A 16461-nucleotide genomic window follows, 5' to 3' on the forward strand; every position below is an offset into this window, starting at 1 on the left:
GCAGCAGAAGGTTGGGGGAATCCTTTAAGGAGCACTTGTGCTGTGGCAGTTTTCATTTCTTCCTGAGTTGTGTTGAAGAATCCAGAAATTAACGACTAATCTCCCAGTCACCACTCTGTGCAACCCAGAAGGAACTTTACAGATGGAAGAACTAACAATAAAATGTTTCTCTTTTATTGTTTCTGAAAGCTTGTTGTTTGTTTGTTGTACAAAATATCGCAAGCCTTGGTTGGGGGGGTGGGGAGGGGGTAAGGTTGAGGGGGGAATCTGTTGGATTGGGCCTGACGGAAGATTGGTGAGGTGACTGATTCCTTTTTCTGCCCTTATTTCCAGGATGAGTTGGACCTCACTGACAAGAACCGAGATGCTATGTTTGCACTGCCCATGGAGAAGAAATGGCAAATTTACTGCAGTAAGAAGAAGGTATGTGACAGCAGTATCATTGAGCTGTGATTAATGCAGTCAGGGGAAAGGGAGAAGGAGTATTTAAGGCGGTGTGTTTCAACCTTGAATGAAGCATGGTTATGGAGGATTCCAGAGGTTTGTGAAGGAAGGGCTGTGTCGGCTCAGCCTTTGACTCTGTTTAAGGTAGAGAAACATCGATTTCTGATGACCAGTGGGAATGGGATGAGTGAAAGACATTGATGTGTTCTGTCAGCCATGACTGTATTGGAGTTGGTTAGCTTTTTTCCAAAGTGCAAGACCTCGCACTTGCTCATATTGAATTTCATCAGCCATTTCCTGGACCACTCTCCAAAACTGTTGAAATCTTTTAGCAGCCTCCCCATCTCCTCAGTACTACCTGCCTGTCCGCCTAACTTCATATACCGTGGGCGGCACGGTGGCACAGTGGTTAGCACTGCTGCCTCACAGCGCCAGAGACCCGGGTTCCATTCCCGCCTCAGGCGACTCTCTGTGTGGAGTTTGCACATTCTCCCCGTGTCTGTGTGGGTTTCCTCCGGGTGCTCCGGTTTCCTCCCACAATCCAAAAATGTGCAGGTTAGGTGAATTGACCATGCTAAATTGTCCGTAGTGTTAGGTGAAGGGGTAAGTGTAGGAGTATGGGTCTGGGTGGTATACGCTTCGGCGGGTCGGTGTGGACCTGTTGGGCCGAAGGGCCTGTTTCCACACTGTAAGTAATCTAATTGGCTGGGTGGCTGGTTTGCAATGTAGAGTGACACTAAAGGTGTGACCATGAATGAGACCTTGACCCTGTCCCTCCTCCGAGCTGTGGTAATCCTCAGGTTAAAATTGCCGCTTTCTAATGGGAGAGTGCGAGTATGACTCGATTGTATTGAACGGTGGGGTAGGCTTGATGGGCTGAATGGCCTACGTCCTGTCCCTAAAATGCTGATGACAACAGAAAGCTTGTGATTTCAAATAAACCCATTGGATTACTGCCTAATGTGGTGCTACTTCTGAATTTGTCCATACGATGATAAGAGACGACCTTAGAGTTCCTAGTCTTTTTATCACCCATGCAGTGATTTGGCCAGCAGGGATTCCAAACCCACTGCTTGTGTTGCTGGACAGATAATGCAAAGAATTTGAATTCGAATCCTGCTGTGACAAGTTGAGAATTTAGAATTCAGTTAAAAAAAGATTGGTGCCAATAAAAGTGATCATAAAGCTGATGGATTCTGTTAAAAAATTCACTCAATCCACTAATGTATTTCGGGGAAGAAAATCGACCAACCTAACGTAGGTAGGGATAACAGTGACTCGATAGACTGTTGTTGCAGTCACATTGGAGCCTTAAATATGTTCATTGATACCCCTTTGCTTAAGAATCAATGTGAATGGATCTTAACTGCCCCCTGCGTTGACCTAAAAAAAACACCCAGTTACATCAAAATGCTACATCAATGGATTGAGGCTGTTTAAGAAGGTCTCCTGAAAATCCCAATGAATCAGTGTTAATTGCTAGCCCCTCCAACAGAGTACACATTCCGAGAATGAACTAGTAATGGGCTGATTCATAAAGGCATCTAGCACAGAAAAGGCCCTTCAGCCCATTGAGTGTGCACTGACCTATCTACACTTATTCCACTTTCCAGCACTTGGTCCATCGACCCGTACTCGTACTTTCCCACGAGTTCTGTTTTTTCTGCTTGTGGTGAAATACCTCCAGGTAAGACCTGACAGTGGATCGACTTCACACTGACTGTTCTGCTGTGCTGTTTCGCCTGGGTCATGATGTAGCATTGAAATACCAAACTCAGGTTCTGACTGGTGTCCGGGGATTTAAGAGGAGTGTTGTTTTCAATTCTAGGATTGTAGGATTGAGGGCCATGATTGGTGGAAAATTCTCTCACCACATAGCTCTCTCATCACAACTTTTCATTTTCATTCAACCAGAGAATCATACAGCACAGCAGGCCATTCAGTCCATCATGATGGTGCTGCTGTTTTGAAAGACTTATCCAGTTTGTCCCATTCCCTTGTTCTTTTGATGGAGCCCCCTTGAAGTATTTATCCATTTCCTTTTTGAAAGAGTTTATTTAACCAGCTGCCATTTTAGGCAGTGCATTTTAGATCTTCAGAACTTATTGCCTAAATAAAATTCTAATTTCATCTGATTCATTTTTCCTTCAAAAAATACAATAATTCTTTATCATCTATTACCCTGCCACAAGAGGAAACAAGTTTCCCATTATCTACTCAGTTAGAATCGTTAACCTCCTCTTAATCCTCCCTTTCTTCATTGTAAGGTAGCCTGAACTCAATAGACTCTTGCTGCAATCACATTGGAGTTTAGATTATATTCCCTACATACGGAAACAGGCCCTGCGGCCCAACAAGTCCACACAGACCCCCCGAAGAGTAACCCACCCAGACCCATTCCTTTACTCTATATTTACCCCTGACTAATGCACCTAACAGTATGGGCAATTTAGCATGCTTAATTCATCTGGCCTGCACATCTTTGTGTGTGTGAGGAAACTGGATTGAACAGGAATGTGCCTGTTGGGAGGGCCCCATCACCTTCCTGTTTTGGCCTGATTCATTCCAAGATGGCAGACAGCCTGTGTGTCCTGGTGTCAATGGAGACCCTTTAGGTGGGGAATTAGTACCAATGGCAAACAGTGCAATCCCTCTGAAGGGCGCATGGACAGCAAGCACCGTCAAATTGTCCAAAGTTGTGAGGTACTACTGGGGAGAATGTTCCTGATGAAGGGCTTTTGCCCGAAACGTCGATTTCGCTGCTCCTTGGATGCTGCCTGAACTGCTGTGCTCTTCCAGCACCACTAATCCAGAAACTCCACACAGACAGTCAGTCGAGGAGGAATCGAACCCAGGTCCCTGGTGCTGTGAGGCAGCAGTGCTAATCACTGAACCACTGTGCCACCTGTAAGTCTTAAGTATGTTCACAGATACCCCTTTGGTTTTGTTTCCAATACCTCCAATGCAAAAACAAATAACTCTTTGTACCTTTTCATGGCTTAAATCATTTATGGTAACAACTTTAAGTTACCATTATATCTAGATACCAAGGTACTTCAGCTCCTCTATTGAATTTAGCCTCTTCCCAGTTAAAGTATATTCTTCCTTCCAAAATGTAGCACGTTACATTTGTCTAAATGTAATGCATCAGCTCCTATATGCATAACCAGTTAGTCTGTCTGTGGCTGTAGCAATTACAAGCCAATTAGTCTAACAGCAGTAGGAAACTTGCATAAATATTAAGATAGAACAAAATTAATAGGCCCTGAGAAAGATATGGATTTTAAATGAAAGCCAAACTTAATAAAGGCATAGTAAATTTGGCTTACGAGATTTTCTTTGATGAAGTATAGGGAAGGAGAATGGTGAGACAATTATTGTTGTGTGTCTGGATTTTGGTAAGAGCTTTGATAAAGTTTCTATTTTCTTAGCAAAGTGAAGCACTGTAAAGAGGCAGTAACCACGTGGAATTTTTCCAAGAGACAGGAAGATGGTTCCAGTGTCCGGTTGCTTTCATCAAAAGCCTGATGTGTTGTAATGTTTACAGTTGGTGTTGGCATCTAGTGATATGAATTCTGTTAATCCTTTCAGTGAATTCTGTAAGAGTAGTCCTGTGTGAATGTTCTTCACATGATTCACCCTGAAGACAAGGGGCAAGATAGGATCACCGTGCAGTGATTTTCCTTTTGATAATTGCCCTCTTGCTGTTCATTTTTTGTTGTTGACAGATGTAACATAGGGGGGGAAATAAAGTTCTTGGCAGTTCACAAAGAGCTCACAGCATAAAGCATAACACAACGGAAAATAGTCTTCATGCTCACCAATAATCTCATTGGAGTTGACATCAATGAGAGAATTAGCTTGGATTAAACAAATAACATGGTTCCTTTAAGATGCCTACCCCATAATCTATATCTTATTGAAAATATTTCCTAGTGCAAGCATTTTCTGTCCACAGATCTTATTCATGCTATAATTAAACTTACTCACATATTTGTGTCTCAGCATTTGCTGTTTATAGGTGGAAAGTGTTCAGGGTGTGGATTGTAATCCAGGCTATGGGGATCTTGTCAACAAGCTGGAGAGCTGACAGGGGCTCCGCACTCCTTTATTTGGAGGAGGTTTGGCATATCACATGCCAGTCTGGTACTTGAGCAGAAAACTGGAGAATCTTCGCTGGGATCAATTTCCTGAAGGCCACGGGGATCCTAGCCCCCTGAAAACGTTTTGCCCATGAGCTTGTCAGACCGTTAGCGCTGCTCCCCTGGTAGCGCTGTTCCTCCGTCTCCTTCAGAGACACAGGATCCCAGATGGACAGGACAGGAATGACAGGGGTTGGGGGGGAGGGGGGGAAAGAGGTCGGTGGCATGGGTGATGGTTGGTGGGAGTTCATGGTATCTGTTTGGGGCAAGGGTTCATACCTTGCAAGGACCATTGGTTGGCTCTCTTGAGGCCTGTCTCGCTGATTCCAGCCTCCTTGATCAGGAACTGAGTATTCCCCAGTAGTACCTCACAACTTTGGACAATTTGACGGTGCTTGCTGTCCATGCGCCCTTCAGAGGGATTGCACTGTTTGCCATTGGTACTAATTCCCCACCTAAAGGGTCTCCATTGACACCAGGACACACAGGCTGTCTGCCATCTTGGAATGAATCAGGCCAAAACAGGAAGGTGATGGGGCCCTCCCAACAGGCACATTCCTGTTCAATCCAGTGCCTCCAAACCCACTTCCGACCCCCCACCCCCCTCCCTGAGAGAACACTAAAATCCAGCCAATAGTTCCCTCTGGGTTATTTCAGTGGTTACATTACAGTTGCAGGATTTGGCCACAAGGTGACTCCATTGAGTTGTCTCCCTCAGGTAGGTGGCCATCTTGCCTCTTGGGGAGGGTGCGGATAGAGCATGGCTAAAGGTGTGAGCAATTTACTTGCAAACAGTGCAAAATGTCAAGGGTCTGCAAAATTGATTGAGGTAATTCGTTCACTGTGAAATACTTTGAACAGCCATGTGGGCCACAAGTTAAACATTTGGAGTGAGGAGAGAGAGAGATTCCTTCATCCAAAGGTCAATAAAAGACTAGACCGTGGTCTCTGGAGTTCCCTACATGTTGGGATGCCTCAAGAAGCTATAGAGGATGAATTCATTTTGAGGTGTGGTGCCTGTTGCTCTCGAGGAACCATTGCAGCCATTATTCAGCAGTGACATCCCATAACCAGCCATGGACTAATTTTCCAGCTGTATTTTGTTTCGTGTTTTGGTTTACAGATGAATTTTGGGCAAGAGACTGGAAAGTGTTTCTGGTTGGATTTTTTCAGGCAAATGCTGGGAAGACTAAGATCCATGACTATAAGCTCTATTTGCTTGCATTTGATTCTCCCCATCTATAACAAAAAAAAACAGAAGTACAGCGCAGGAACAGGCTCTTTGGTCCTCCAAGCCTATGCCGATTGCCATGCCCTAACTAAACTAAAAAAACAAACCTTTTGCCCTTATTCGGTTCATATTCCTCTATTCCCTCCCTATTCATGTAACCATCCAGATGCCTCTTAAATGTCACCAATGTGCTGACTTCCACGACCTCTTCTGGCAGTGCATTCTAAATCAGAAAGACTGCTGCGTCCACATCCATAACTTAGGAATAATTTACTCGAGGGTTTGGTTGAAGCAGATGTGTCGATGTAGTTAAGGAGAAGCTGGACAAGCATAACACACAAAAGTGTACCACCTATACGATGCACTGTGGAAACTCACCAAGACTCTATCTACAGCACCTTCCAAACCCGCAACTACTGCCATCTCAAAAGACAAGGGCAGCAGATATGAGGGAACAGCATACCTGCAAGTTCCCCTCCAAGCCGTTCACCGCTTTGACTTGGAAATTTATTTCTGCTCCTTCTCTGTTGCTGGGTCTAATTCCTGGAACTCTCCCCCTAATAATGGTATTGTGGGTCAACCCACAGCAGGTGGACTGCAGCGGTTCAAGAAGGCAGCTCACCACCACCTTCTGAAGGGCAACTAGAGACAGGCCTAGTCTGCAAGGCCCACATTTTCTGAACAAATGTTTCTAAAAATGAGAGAGTTTAGGGTTACATTAATAGTTGAACATCAGAAACATGGAAGGAGAAAGGAGGCATGGTGGCTCACGCAGTGCCAGGGGCCCAAGTTTGATCCCAATCTTCGATGACTGTGTGAAGTTTGCACGTTCGCCCTGTGTCTGTGCGGTTTCCTCCGGGTGCTCTGGTTTCCATCCACAGTCCAAAGATGTGCAGGTTAGGTGGATTGGCCGTGCTAAATTGCCCATGGTGTGCAGACTAGGTGGATTCATCATGGAAAGTGAGGGATTACAGGAATAGAGGGCTGGGTCTGTGTGGGAAGATCTTTGGAGGGCCAGTATGGACTCAGTGGACCAAATGGCATACTTCTACTCTGTAGGGATTCAAAGTGGAGCAAGGCTGGAGGTCTGGATTGCAGGCTGGATGGCCTGTTTTCTGATGAAGGGACTTGCCCGAAGCATCAACTCTCCTGTTCCTCGGATGCTGCCTAACCTGCTGTGTTGCCTGACCAGTGCCACACTTTATCAACTCTGACCCTCCAGCATCTCACTATCTCCTGGCCTCGTTTCTTGCCATTTCTCCTGCACAATCCTGCATGAAGTTATTCCTTTTGTGGTATCTTTAATTTTCATCAAACGCCACTTGAGAGAAAGCAGTCAGGACCTCGCTCCGATGTCGCTCGAAGCTTGGCTGCTTGAGAGCCAAGACAATGAACAGTCTTCTGACATTTCCACTTCTCACACTGGTGCTGATCAGGCAAAACTGTGTGCAGTTTTGGTCTCTTCACCTGAGAAAGGCTGTACTGGCACTGCAGGGGGTGCAGAGGAGGTTCACTCGATTGATTCCGGAGTTGAGAGGGTTGGCTTATGAGGCGAGATTGAGTAGACTGGGACTATACTCATTGGATTTAGAAGAACGAGGGGGGATCTTATGGAAACATATAAAATTGTAAAGGGAATAGGTAAGATAGAAGCAGGGAGGTTGTTATCACTGGCAGGTGGAACTAGAGCGAGGGGGACCAGATTTTGGACTGAGCTGAGAAGGAACTTCTTCACCCAAAGTGTTGTGAATCTGTGGAATTCCACGCCCAGTGAAGCAGTGGAGGCTGCACTGTTGAGTGTTTTTAAGGTGTAGATAGATAGGTTTTTTTGAACAGTATGGGAATTAAGGGTTATGGTGAGGGGGCGGGTAAGTGGAGCTGAGTCCACAGAAAGATTAGCCATGATCTTATTGAGTGGTGGAGCAGGCTCGAAGGGTCAGACGTCCTACTCCTGCTCCTTGTTCTCATGTTCTTATTTCAACTTCTCATACTGGCAGAGGGTGGCATGCTAATCCATCAAGCAGAGCCGTTCCTGACCTGCTCATTGCCCGGTCGTGAGGAGCATTCGGCTCCCTCTCCAGTCATTGGCGTTCCTCACCCCTTCGGGTGGCATGCTGGGAAAAAAATAGGGAAACCGTTTAACACACACAAGAAACGACATGGGGCTCATAAAACATTGCCAGCCACGCTCGCTAAGACACAAAACAGGAACGCCACCACATGACAGGCCTCTCACAACATCTGTAACCATTTCAGAATCTTGGCACAGCAGACCAAGATTGAGAGAGGTGTTTTCTTAATAAGAGTAGTTTAAATATTGAAGCCAACCAACGTCTCCAATGTAACGATATAAAATAGGCAGGAGATATATTTAAATATGCTTCCATTAATATTTATTTAAATTTTCCTGGCCTGGGATCTGTAGGGGCTTTCTCCTGTGGGGAGGGGGAATATGTGTTTTATTGAATAAACATGAAAGTGCAGCTGACTGGGCTTGGGTTGGCACAAGGTCCCATTTTGAGCTGTCAGTCAGACTTTCAGGATTAGGTCGTGTGCAGTCAAACAGCCCCTTTGTCAGGCTATCCTTCCTCTGAAATGTGTTGCATCGATTAAACTGCAGGCCAAACACTGGTTGGAATTAGACAGGAGTAGCTCAGACAAGGTGCAAAATGGTGACTGGAGTTTGGGGCAAAGCGAGCTGTCTGGCCTATGTGTTACCTGAGCGGTGGGGATCTGTTCAGCAGCGGTGTCAAACTGCCTCATTTCCTCCCTTTTCAGTCGGTGTCAATGGCAATTAAAATCTACAGGTTTTATCACAATCTGACGCTGCGTATTCCTCCGAATCCCTGGCAGTGAGACTCATCCCGAACCTGATTTAAGAAATAAAGTTTGCTTTTATTGGTGCTGCTACTAAATGACCTCTTTCGGAATTGTGACTAGAAAATTGCTGGCAGTGAAGTAGTCTATTCGGCCCATCATATCTGTACTGGCGAAATAAGAATTTTCCAGCCTAATCTCACATTTCAGTTCTTAGTGCTGTGTCTTATGGATTACTGCATTCCAACTGTTTTTCTTTTATAAATGGGTTGTTCTTTCAGGCAGTGAGTTCCAGACCCCTGTTGCCTTCTGGGTGAAATAAAAATGCTTTTATTATTCCCCAACCTTCCTTCTAATCCACCTAAGCTCCTCAGATAGCACCTTCCAAACACATGACCATTCCCATCTGGAAGGACAAGGGCAGCAGATACATGGGAACACCACCACCTGCAAGATCCTCCCCAAGTCGCTCCCCATCCTGACTTGGAAATACATCACCCATTCCTTCACTGTCACTGGATCAAAATCCTGGAGTTCTCTCCCGAAGGGCGCATTGTGGATCAACCCACAGCAGGTGGACTATAGCGGTTCAAGAAGGCAGCTCACCACCATCTTTTTGAGGGGCAACTAGGGGTAGGCAATAAATGCTGGCCCAGCTAGCGACACCTATGTCCCACAATTGAATAAAAAAATAACAGAAGGAACAGAAGCCTGAGGAGACTCCAGCCGGACATTCGGAGTTGCTGACCATCAACTACTGGCGCCACTCCCACCTTTTGAGGGAGAGGATTCTACAGGAAGAGCTGATGTAGTGTTAATGTTATTGGACTAATAATCCCAAAGTAATCCACTCGCTTATCCCTCAGCTAAACTTCTGGGGACAGGATTCAAATACTATCATGGCAGATGAAGAGATTTGAATTGAGTAAAAATCTAGCCTAATCTTAGAATCTCAACAGCACAGAAAGAGGCCATTCCACCCATCAAGTCTGCACCAGCCCTCTGAAGAGTTTCCATCCCACACTATCCCTACAACTCTGCATTTCCCATGGCCAATCCACCCAGCCTGCACTTCTGTGGACTGTGGGAGGAAATCCACACAGACACAGGGAGAATGTGTACACTCCACACAGTCACCCGAGGCCAGAATTGAACCCAGGTCCCTCGTGCTGTAAGGCAGTAGTGCTGACCACTGAGCCACCGTGCAATCATTATCAAGTATCATAAAAACGGATGTGGTTCATTCATGCCCTTCAGGGAAGGCAATCTGTTGTTCTTCCGTGGTCTGGCCTACATGTGACTCTAGACCCACAGCAATGAGAACTGCCTTCAGTGCAATAAGAATAAGCAATAAATCCTGGCCCAGTCAGTGAATCTGAAATGGACTGATTAATACTTCAGTGATTTGAACATCCAGGTGGAGACTCCAGTGTGGGACTGAGGGAGTACTACACTGTCAGTAGTGTCAGCTTTCAGATGATTCATTCAACTTTGAAATCCCAAAGTGCCTTAAGGCCAGAGAAGTGTTTGAAGTGTCATCATTACAACGTCGCAAGTGCAGCAGCCAATTAGTGCATAGTAAACCAGGGGATAAAAACAAATCTGTTTCAGCGACATTGGTTGAGGGATATTCATTGGCTAACTCGCAGCAGGGAGAACACCACCCCCCCACCCCCCAGCTTTCCTTCAGGTAGTACTGAGGATCTGACTGCAAGGCCCAGAAAGAAGGTCTAACTTTGACATTTCCTGTAAAAAGACACCATTTCCAACAATGCAGCACACCAGAGCATCAAAAAGACGTTTGGATAAATACATGAACAGGAAAGGTTTGGAGGGACATGGGCCAGGAGCAGGTCGGTGGGTCTAGTTTAGTTTGGGATTATGTTCGACATTGACTGGTTGGACTGAAGGGTCTGTTTCAGTGCTGTTTGACTCTATGAGAGTTGAACTGACAACTTGCAGAGCCAGAATAGAGAGGATTAGACATTGAGCGACAGAGGGGCTTGCAGTTCAAGGTGCTCCCAAACAGCATTATTTTAAGACCCCATCTTGCTGAGTGTCTTGCTGAAGTTTGCTGTTATGGTGATGTGTTGCTGAACTGTGCAGTGGGAGCATGTGATTCCAATAACCTTACAATGTATGACACGTTTCATTCAAAACGATGACCAGGGTCCCTTTTCTTTATTAGACAATTATGGGAAAGTGTTGCAGATGGCTGTTACACAGCACAGCAAAGGGGTTTACTGGAAAGCACTTGCTAACGATTTGAAAGCTGAGGTTTATCGGAATGAACTGATAGTCACAATCAAAGAGACAGCCTGATTGCTCCAGGCCTGCAGTGCTCCATAATGGAGCCTTGAGCTTATTGTGTTGTGTGGGTTGGGGGACTGCATGCAGTAAAGTTACACAGTGTCACTCAGGAAACCACTTGCAACTCAACTCGGAGTCATAGAGGTTTACAACATGGAAACAGACCCTTTGGCCCAACTTGTTCATGCTGCCCAGTTCTCACAATTAATTGAATCCCATTTCCCTGCGTTTGGTTCATATCCCTCCATACCTATCCCATCCATGTATCTGTCCAAATGTTTCCTAAGTGACAAAATGGTACTCACCTTCACCACTATCTCTGGCAGCTCGTTCCAGATGCTCACCATGCTCTGTGTGAAAATATTGCCCCTCTGGACCCTTTTGTTTCTCTGCCCTCTCACCTTTAACCCATACCCTCTTGTTTTAGACTCCGCTACATGGGGAAAAGCAGTCGACTATCTACTTTATCTACGCCTCTCATGACTTTATAGACCTCTGTAAGGTCACCCCTCAGTCTCCTATGTTCCAGGTTGAAAGCCCCAGCCTTTTCAACATCTCCTGATAACTCAAACCTTCCAATCCAGGGTAGCATCCTAGCAAATCTTCTCTGTGCTTTTTCTGGATTAATAATATCCTTTGTATTGGGGTACATGGTACTCTAAATGTGGTACCACCAAAGGGTGACTAGAGCTGTACACAGTACTCCAAATGTGGCCCCACCAATGTCTTGTACAGCTGCAACAAGATGTCCCAACCACTATACTCAGTGCTGTGACTGATGAAAGCAAACTCGTCAAAAGCTTTCTTCACCACCTTGTCTACCTGTGACTCCACTTTCAAGGAGCTATGAGCCTGTACCTATAGACCTCTTTGTTCTATAGCATTCTCAGGTCCCTACCATTGATTGTGTAAGTTCTGCCCTGGTTTGACTCACCAAAATGCACTACCTTGCATTTATTTAAACGTTACTGCAGAGAACTGAGACTTCATGTATCCAAACCTTTCGACACGGGTTAGCCAATGCAGTGAGCTTGGCTGTTCAACTAGGGGGAGCGTTACTTCCCACTTGGAGTTAGAGAGTTTTAACCGAACAGGGAATGGGAACCCTGACGTTTAATTTCAGTCCAGTCACCCTGCCTGATGCCAATACACTTGGACTTATACCAGGACTGAATTGTGCTCGATATTTATGTCCCAGTTCCATGCTCTGTGAGCACCTTCTCAAACTGTCTCTGGATATTTGGCATCTGTGTTGACTGGTGAGTCAACCCCACTGACAGTTTAGTTCCAATTAAGGGGGCTAAATAATTCAGGCACCCTTCCCCGCTAGGAATGGAGACCTGACCACATTGACCACAATTTATATTAATTGTACTTGGACTGCTACAGGCAATTTCTTTTCCAGCCAAGGATCAGTCCCGCTATCCAGTGATGATATGTAGCGTATCAGCATCGATTGCCCAAGTAAACAGTCTGTTCCATTGTGTGTCTGCTGTTCTCTGAGCGAAGCAGTGCGTTTAAATGATTTCTTCCCTCATGTGCTTGACCTTTAGTTCTGCAAAGCCAAAGTCATTGAAATAACTTGCCAGTGTGCACAACATCTGGTCCCTTCATTATTTTGTGGATCTCAATCAACCTGTCTCTGAATCTACACTCTCCCAGGCGGGTTGAGCCATCTTCGACCTGGGGAGCAAAAGTACTCTGCAGCAAGGAGTAATTTTGTCAGCTTTCTCGGAACCTCTTCCAAATGTCACAGACCCATAGCTATGAGAGAGGATCAGGATCAGGGTTAGTATTCCACACAATGCTCCCTGAAAGGTCAACTTGAGTTTTTGGAATAATGGAGAGCCCCTATCATTTTTGCGGGGTTGAAAGTGGAAGAGAGGGAATGGGCCACTTTCCAAATTGCACAATCATGACTCACAGATGCAGCTGCTCAAATTAAACAACAACTACCCCACCTCCCCCAAGTCATGCCTGACCTTTGATTGGGATTGGGAAAGTTGATGTATGCAGATGACACCTGGGAGGAGCAGACCCCCATTTTGCAGAGTTACTTTGATGGGGAGGGTATCCTTACAAAGCACAAAGGTATCCCCTCTGATGTGATCTCCGGTGAAAGTCCTTTTGGAGACGTGACATGCCCTTTAGCATTGCTAAAAGTAGACCTGATTGTGGGCGAAGGAGGGTAAAATTATTGGGACTGTCAAAAAAGAGTTTTCAAAAGCATTTATTAAAACCAGCTGCCAAAATCAACTTTCAAAACCAACTGCAAAAGTAACTTTGAATCTCTCGGGGCATTTAAAACTCCTGCCCTTTAAATATTTGAAATAATAATTGCCCTGCAATCAATCATTGTTTGAGATTTCACTCTGTCTGTTGATGTAAGCCTGAGAGTTATTATTGCTGAAATAGTGCTGCTGTCTGTGGTTACAATGGGTTACCTGCCATTTCATAGTTTAACTGGCAGCTCTGAGTAGTTACAGACTCTTTGAAGTGGGACTATAAATTCCAATGCCTTTTGTAACAAGAGATTAAGAATTTGAGTAAAGTGTTTATTTGTACAAGAGATTAAACAATGAATAAAGTGTTTATTTTTATAATGGATTAAGCACTCGAAATACTAAACTTTATAGGTGGCAGTACAGGGATTAGGTAGAGGTGCATAGGTGGGTATGGAGGATATAAGGGCCTATGGGGAGTAGGAGGAGGAGTGTAGGTTAGTGAGGGGTGTATTGAGGGCCTGGGTGGTAGGTGGAGATTACAGTTTGGCACAGAAGGTATGGTCAGTCATGGAGGATGAATGAGGTTGAAATGGTTTGGGCCTGGGGAATTATGGGGAGGAGGTTTGAGAAGGGAGAAGGGAAGATTACCTGGCATGGTTTTCTTCTGTTTTTAATGTTCTGGGCAAAGTGCCAGACAAAAGCAGACGTCCACTCAGCCCTCCTCTGACACTGCTCTCTGAGTCACCCAATAGACTCACGGAGTACCATAGACACAAGCCCCTGTCCCATTTGAACAAGGTTCCCCGAGGGTTGGGCTTGCTGAGCGACAAAATATCCCAACTCTGCAAAATCAGGGCCAGTAAATATCAATTTCACCCAAGGGCACTTCCATCCTTTATTACTATCCTAGTCTGTGTTATATCAATCATCTCCCACCTTACACTTTCCGTAAACACATCCAAAACACTGCTGCCATACCCTGACTCATGCCAAGTTCCACTATCCTGCACTCATTGAACTTTCCCATCTTTCTCATTCTAACTGAACCAACACTGGTTCTTCAGCAACATCCTCATTTTAAAAATATCACCTTTTTCCTTTCACCTCCCTTCAGGCCTTGCACTCCCCTCGACCTGGAAACATCTCCAGTTTTCCAGGTTCCCTATGCTTTCCCATTCCGGCCTCCCCCTCAAGTTTTTTTTTTAATCGGTCCTCCACACGCCTTCAGCTGCCTAGAAGCCCCATCTCTGGTATTTACCCCTTAAAGATCGAGAGGCAGGAAGGGGGCGGCAGAGGTTTGAATGAGCTGAAGTTTGCGGAGAGTGGCAAAGTGGGAGGCTGGTCCTGTACAATGAACAGTAGAGTTTGGGAGCCTCAAAGACATGGAGGTGGGTTTTAGTAGAGTCATAGAGATATACAGCACGAAAACAGACCCTTTGATCCTACTCGTCCATGCCGACCAGATATCCCAACCTAATCCAATCCCATTTGCCAGCACTTGGCCCATATCCCTCTAAACCCTTCCTATTCATCTACCCATTCAGATGCCTTTTAAATGTTCGCTTGGGCTGCCCCAAGCCTATATTGCAGTCCATCGTTTGCAGATCTTTGACATTAACCTTCCAAAAGACTTGTCTTTATAATGCCATGCACATCTCAGCAGCTTTTCATCTCATGAATTAAATTGAAAAAACACTCTCAGAAGCTATTTTACACACAGCTGGAGCCCAGGAGTAGCAAGGAATTGAGTGAAGGGCTCTCCTGTGCTTCCTGCTGCATCGTTCGGTTTCCTTTTCTCCAAAGTTGTGTGAATGTCAGCGAGCAAATGGCCCCCTGCAGTGTACCACACAGCCAGACCAGGCAATAAGGGCTCTGCACTAATTCTGCACTAAAGGTGTTGAGTACTATAATCTGTCCTTGAGTTATGGTAGGAAAAGGATCAGCCCAGCTTCCCTTTCCTAAGTGCCATCCATTTATATTTCCTGGGAATGCTATATGTAGACAGCACCATCCGAAGGCATTGGTGACTCCAGTTGAATAGCTAGACGTGTGCATGGATAACGGCCATTTCAGTGGGGGGACCTGCAATCCAGTGTGAGAAGGAAAACTCAAGGTATAAACTTGTTAAACCTCTTGAAGTCCAGGGTACTAATTAATTGCTAAACCCTAGAATGTAGCAAGGACATATATTTTCCTGATGGTTGAGCCCGTGAGCTTATTTTGAAGTAGAATGGACATGGGAAGCTCTTCATGGCATCCCTATGGTGTGGAGGCAGGCCATTCGGCCCATTTTGTCCACACCGACCATTCAAAGAGTATCCCACCCTAGTCCTGTAACCCTGCATTTCCTAGGGAATGATCCACCCAGCGTGCATGTTTTTGGACAGTGGGAGGACACCTGGAGGAAATCCACGCAGACACAGGGAGAACATGTAAACTACACCCAGGCAGACAGTCACCCAAGGCTGGAATCGCCACCATATTGCCCTACATTTTCCAGAATCCTATGTACCACTGTGGTGTGTCAACCTCAGCAGCACTGCACTGTGCTGTGCTCTGCAATGTTGCACTCGACAAAACTGTACCATGTTGTGCCAGACCACAACGTGCTGGGTTGTACCATATTCATCGTATTGTTGACACCGTTCTTCAATATTTGAACCAGGCTAGTGTTTGAGAGGAATAATGATATAGCTCAGGAATCATATAGGGGATGAAATTCAACATGGGAAAGTGTGAAGCAGTAAAGTTTGTTTTGGGGAACGAAAAGAACTAATATGTGTGAAATGATTGAAAGGAGTGCAGGTGGATAGACCTGGGAGTGGACCAATTGTTGAAACTGGAGGGACAGGTGAACCAGTCCATGAGTAGAGCATTAGGAATCCTCAGCTCTTTAAGTAAAGGTGTAGAGTCAAACTCAAGGAGGTGGGCTAAGAATATTAGTTCTGAAGAAGTCATGTCAAATTTGAAATGTTAACTGTTTCTCCCTCTCTGCAGATGCTACCAGGCCTTTCTGCAGGCACTCTCTGTTTTTAATTGTTTTTAAAGACACTGGCTTCACCAAAACTGGGGAGTAGTGTCCAGTGCTGAAAGGATGTATGAAAGCTCTGGACAGGGTTCACAACGGATTTCCAAGAATGGTTTATTTCTGAGTTAGGGATTACCGTCACGTGGATCAATCAGAGAAGTCAGGGTTGTCCTTATTAAGGCAGAGAGGATCAAGAAGAGATTTAACAGAGGTGTCAGAATCATGAAGTGCTTTGATAGGACACAAATTTAGTGTGACTGTCAA

The 16461-nt window shown here is 45.3% G+C and overlaps 1 protein-coding gene across 5 annotated transcripts in view; it reads left to right on the plus strand.

Annotated features, from left to right (window-relative positions):
* daam2 (dishevelled associated activator of morphogenesis 2) overlaps window positions 1–16461 on the plus strand; it is a 342206-nt gene that overhangs the window by 164505 nt on the left and 161240 nt on the right. For all 5 annotated transcript variants that reach the window (XM_043687244.2, XM_043687248.2, XM_043687246.2 and 2 more), the window contains exon 3: window positions 334–423. In XM_043687244.2, the coding sequence (XP_043543179.2) occupies window positions 334–423 (90 nt within the window). The remainder of the gene's footprint in view (window positions 1–333; window positions 424–16461) is intronic.

The sequence above is a fragment of the Chiloscyllium plagiosum genome, unplaced genomic scaffold (assembly GCF_037043375.1).
Source record: "Chiloscyllium plagiosum isolate Xiang-an unplaced genomic scaffold, Cpla_swu_hap1 HiC_scaffold_3, whole genome shotgun sequence".
In the NCBI taxonomy this organism is placed as follows: domain Eukaryota; kingdom Metazoa; phylum Chordata; class Chondrichthyes; order Orectolobiformes; family Hemiscylliidae; genus Chiloscyllium; species Chiloscyllium plagiosum.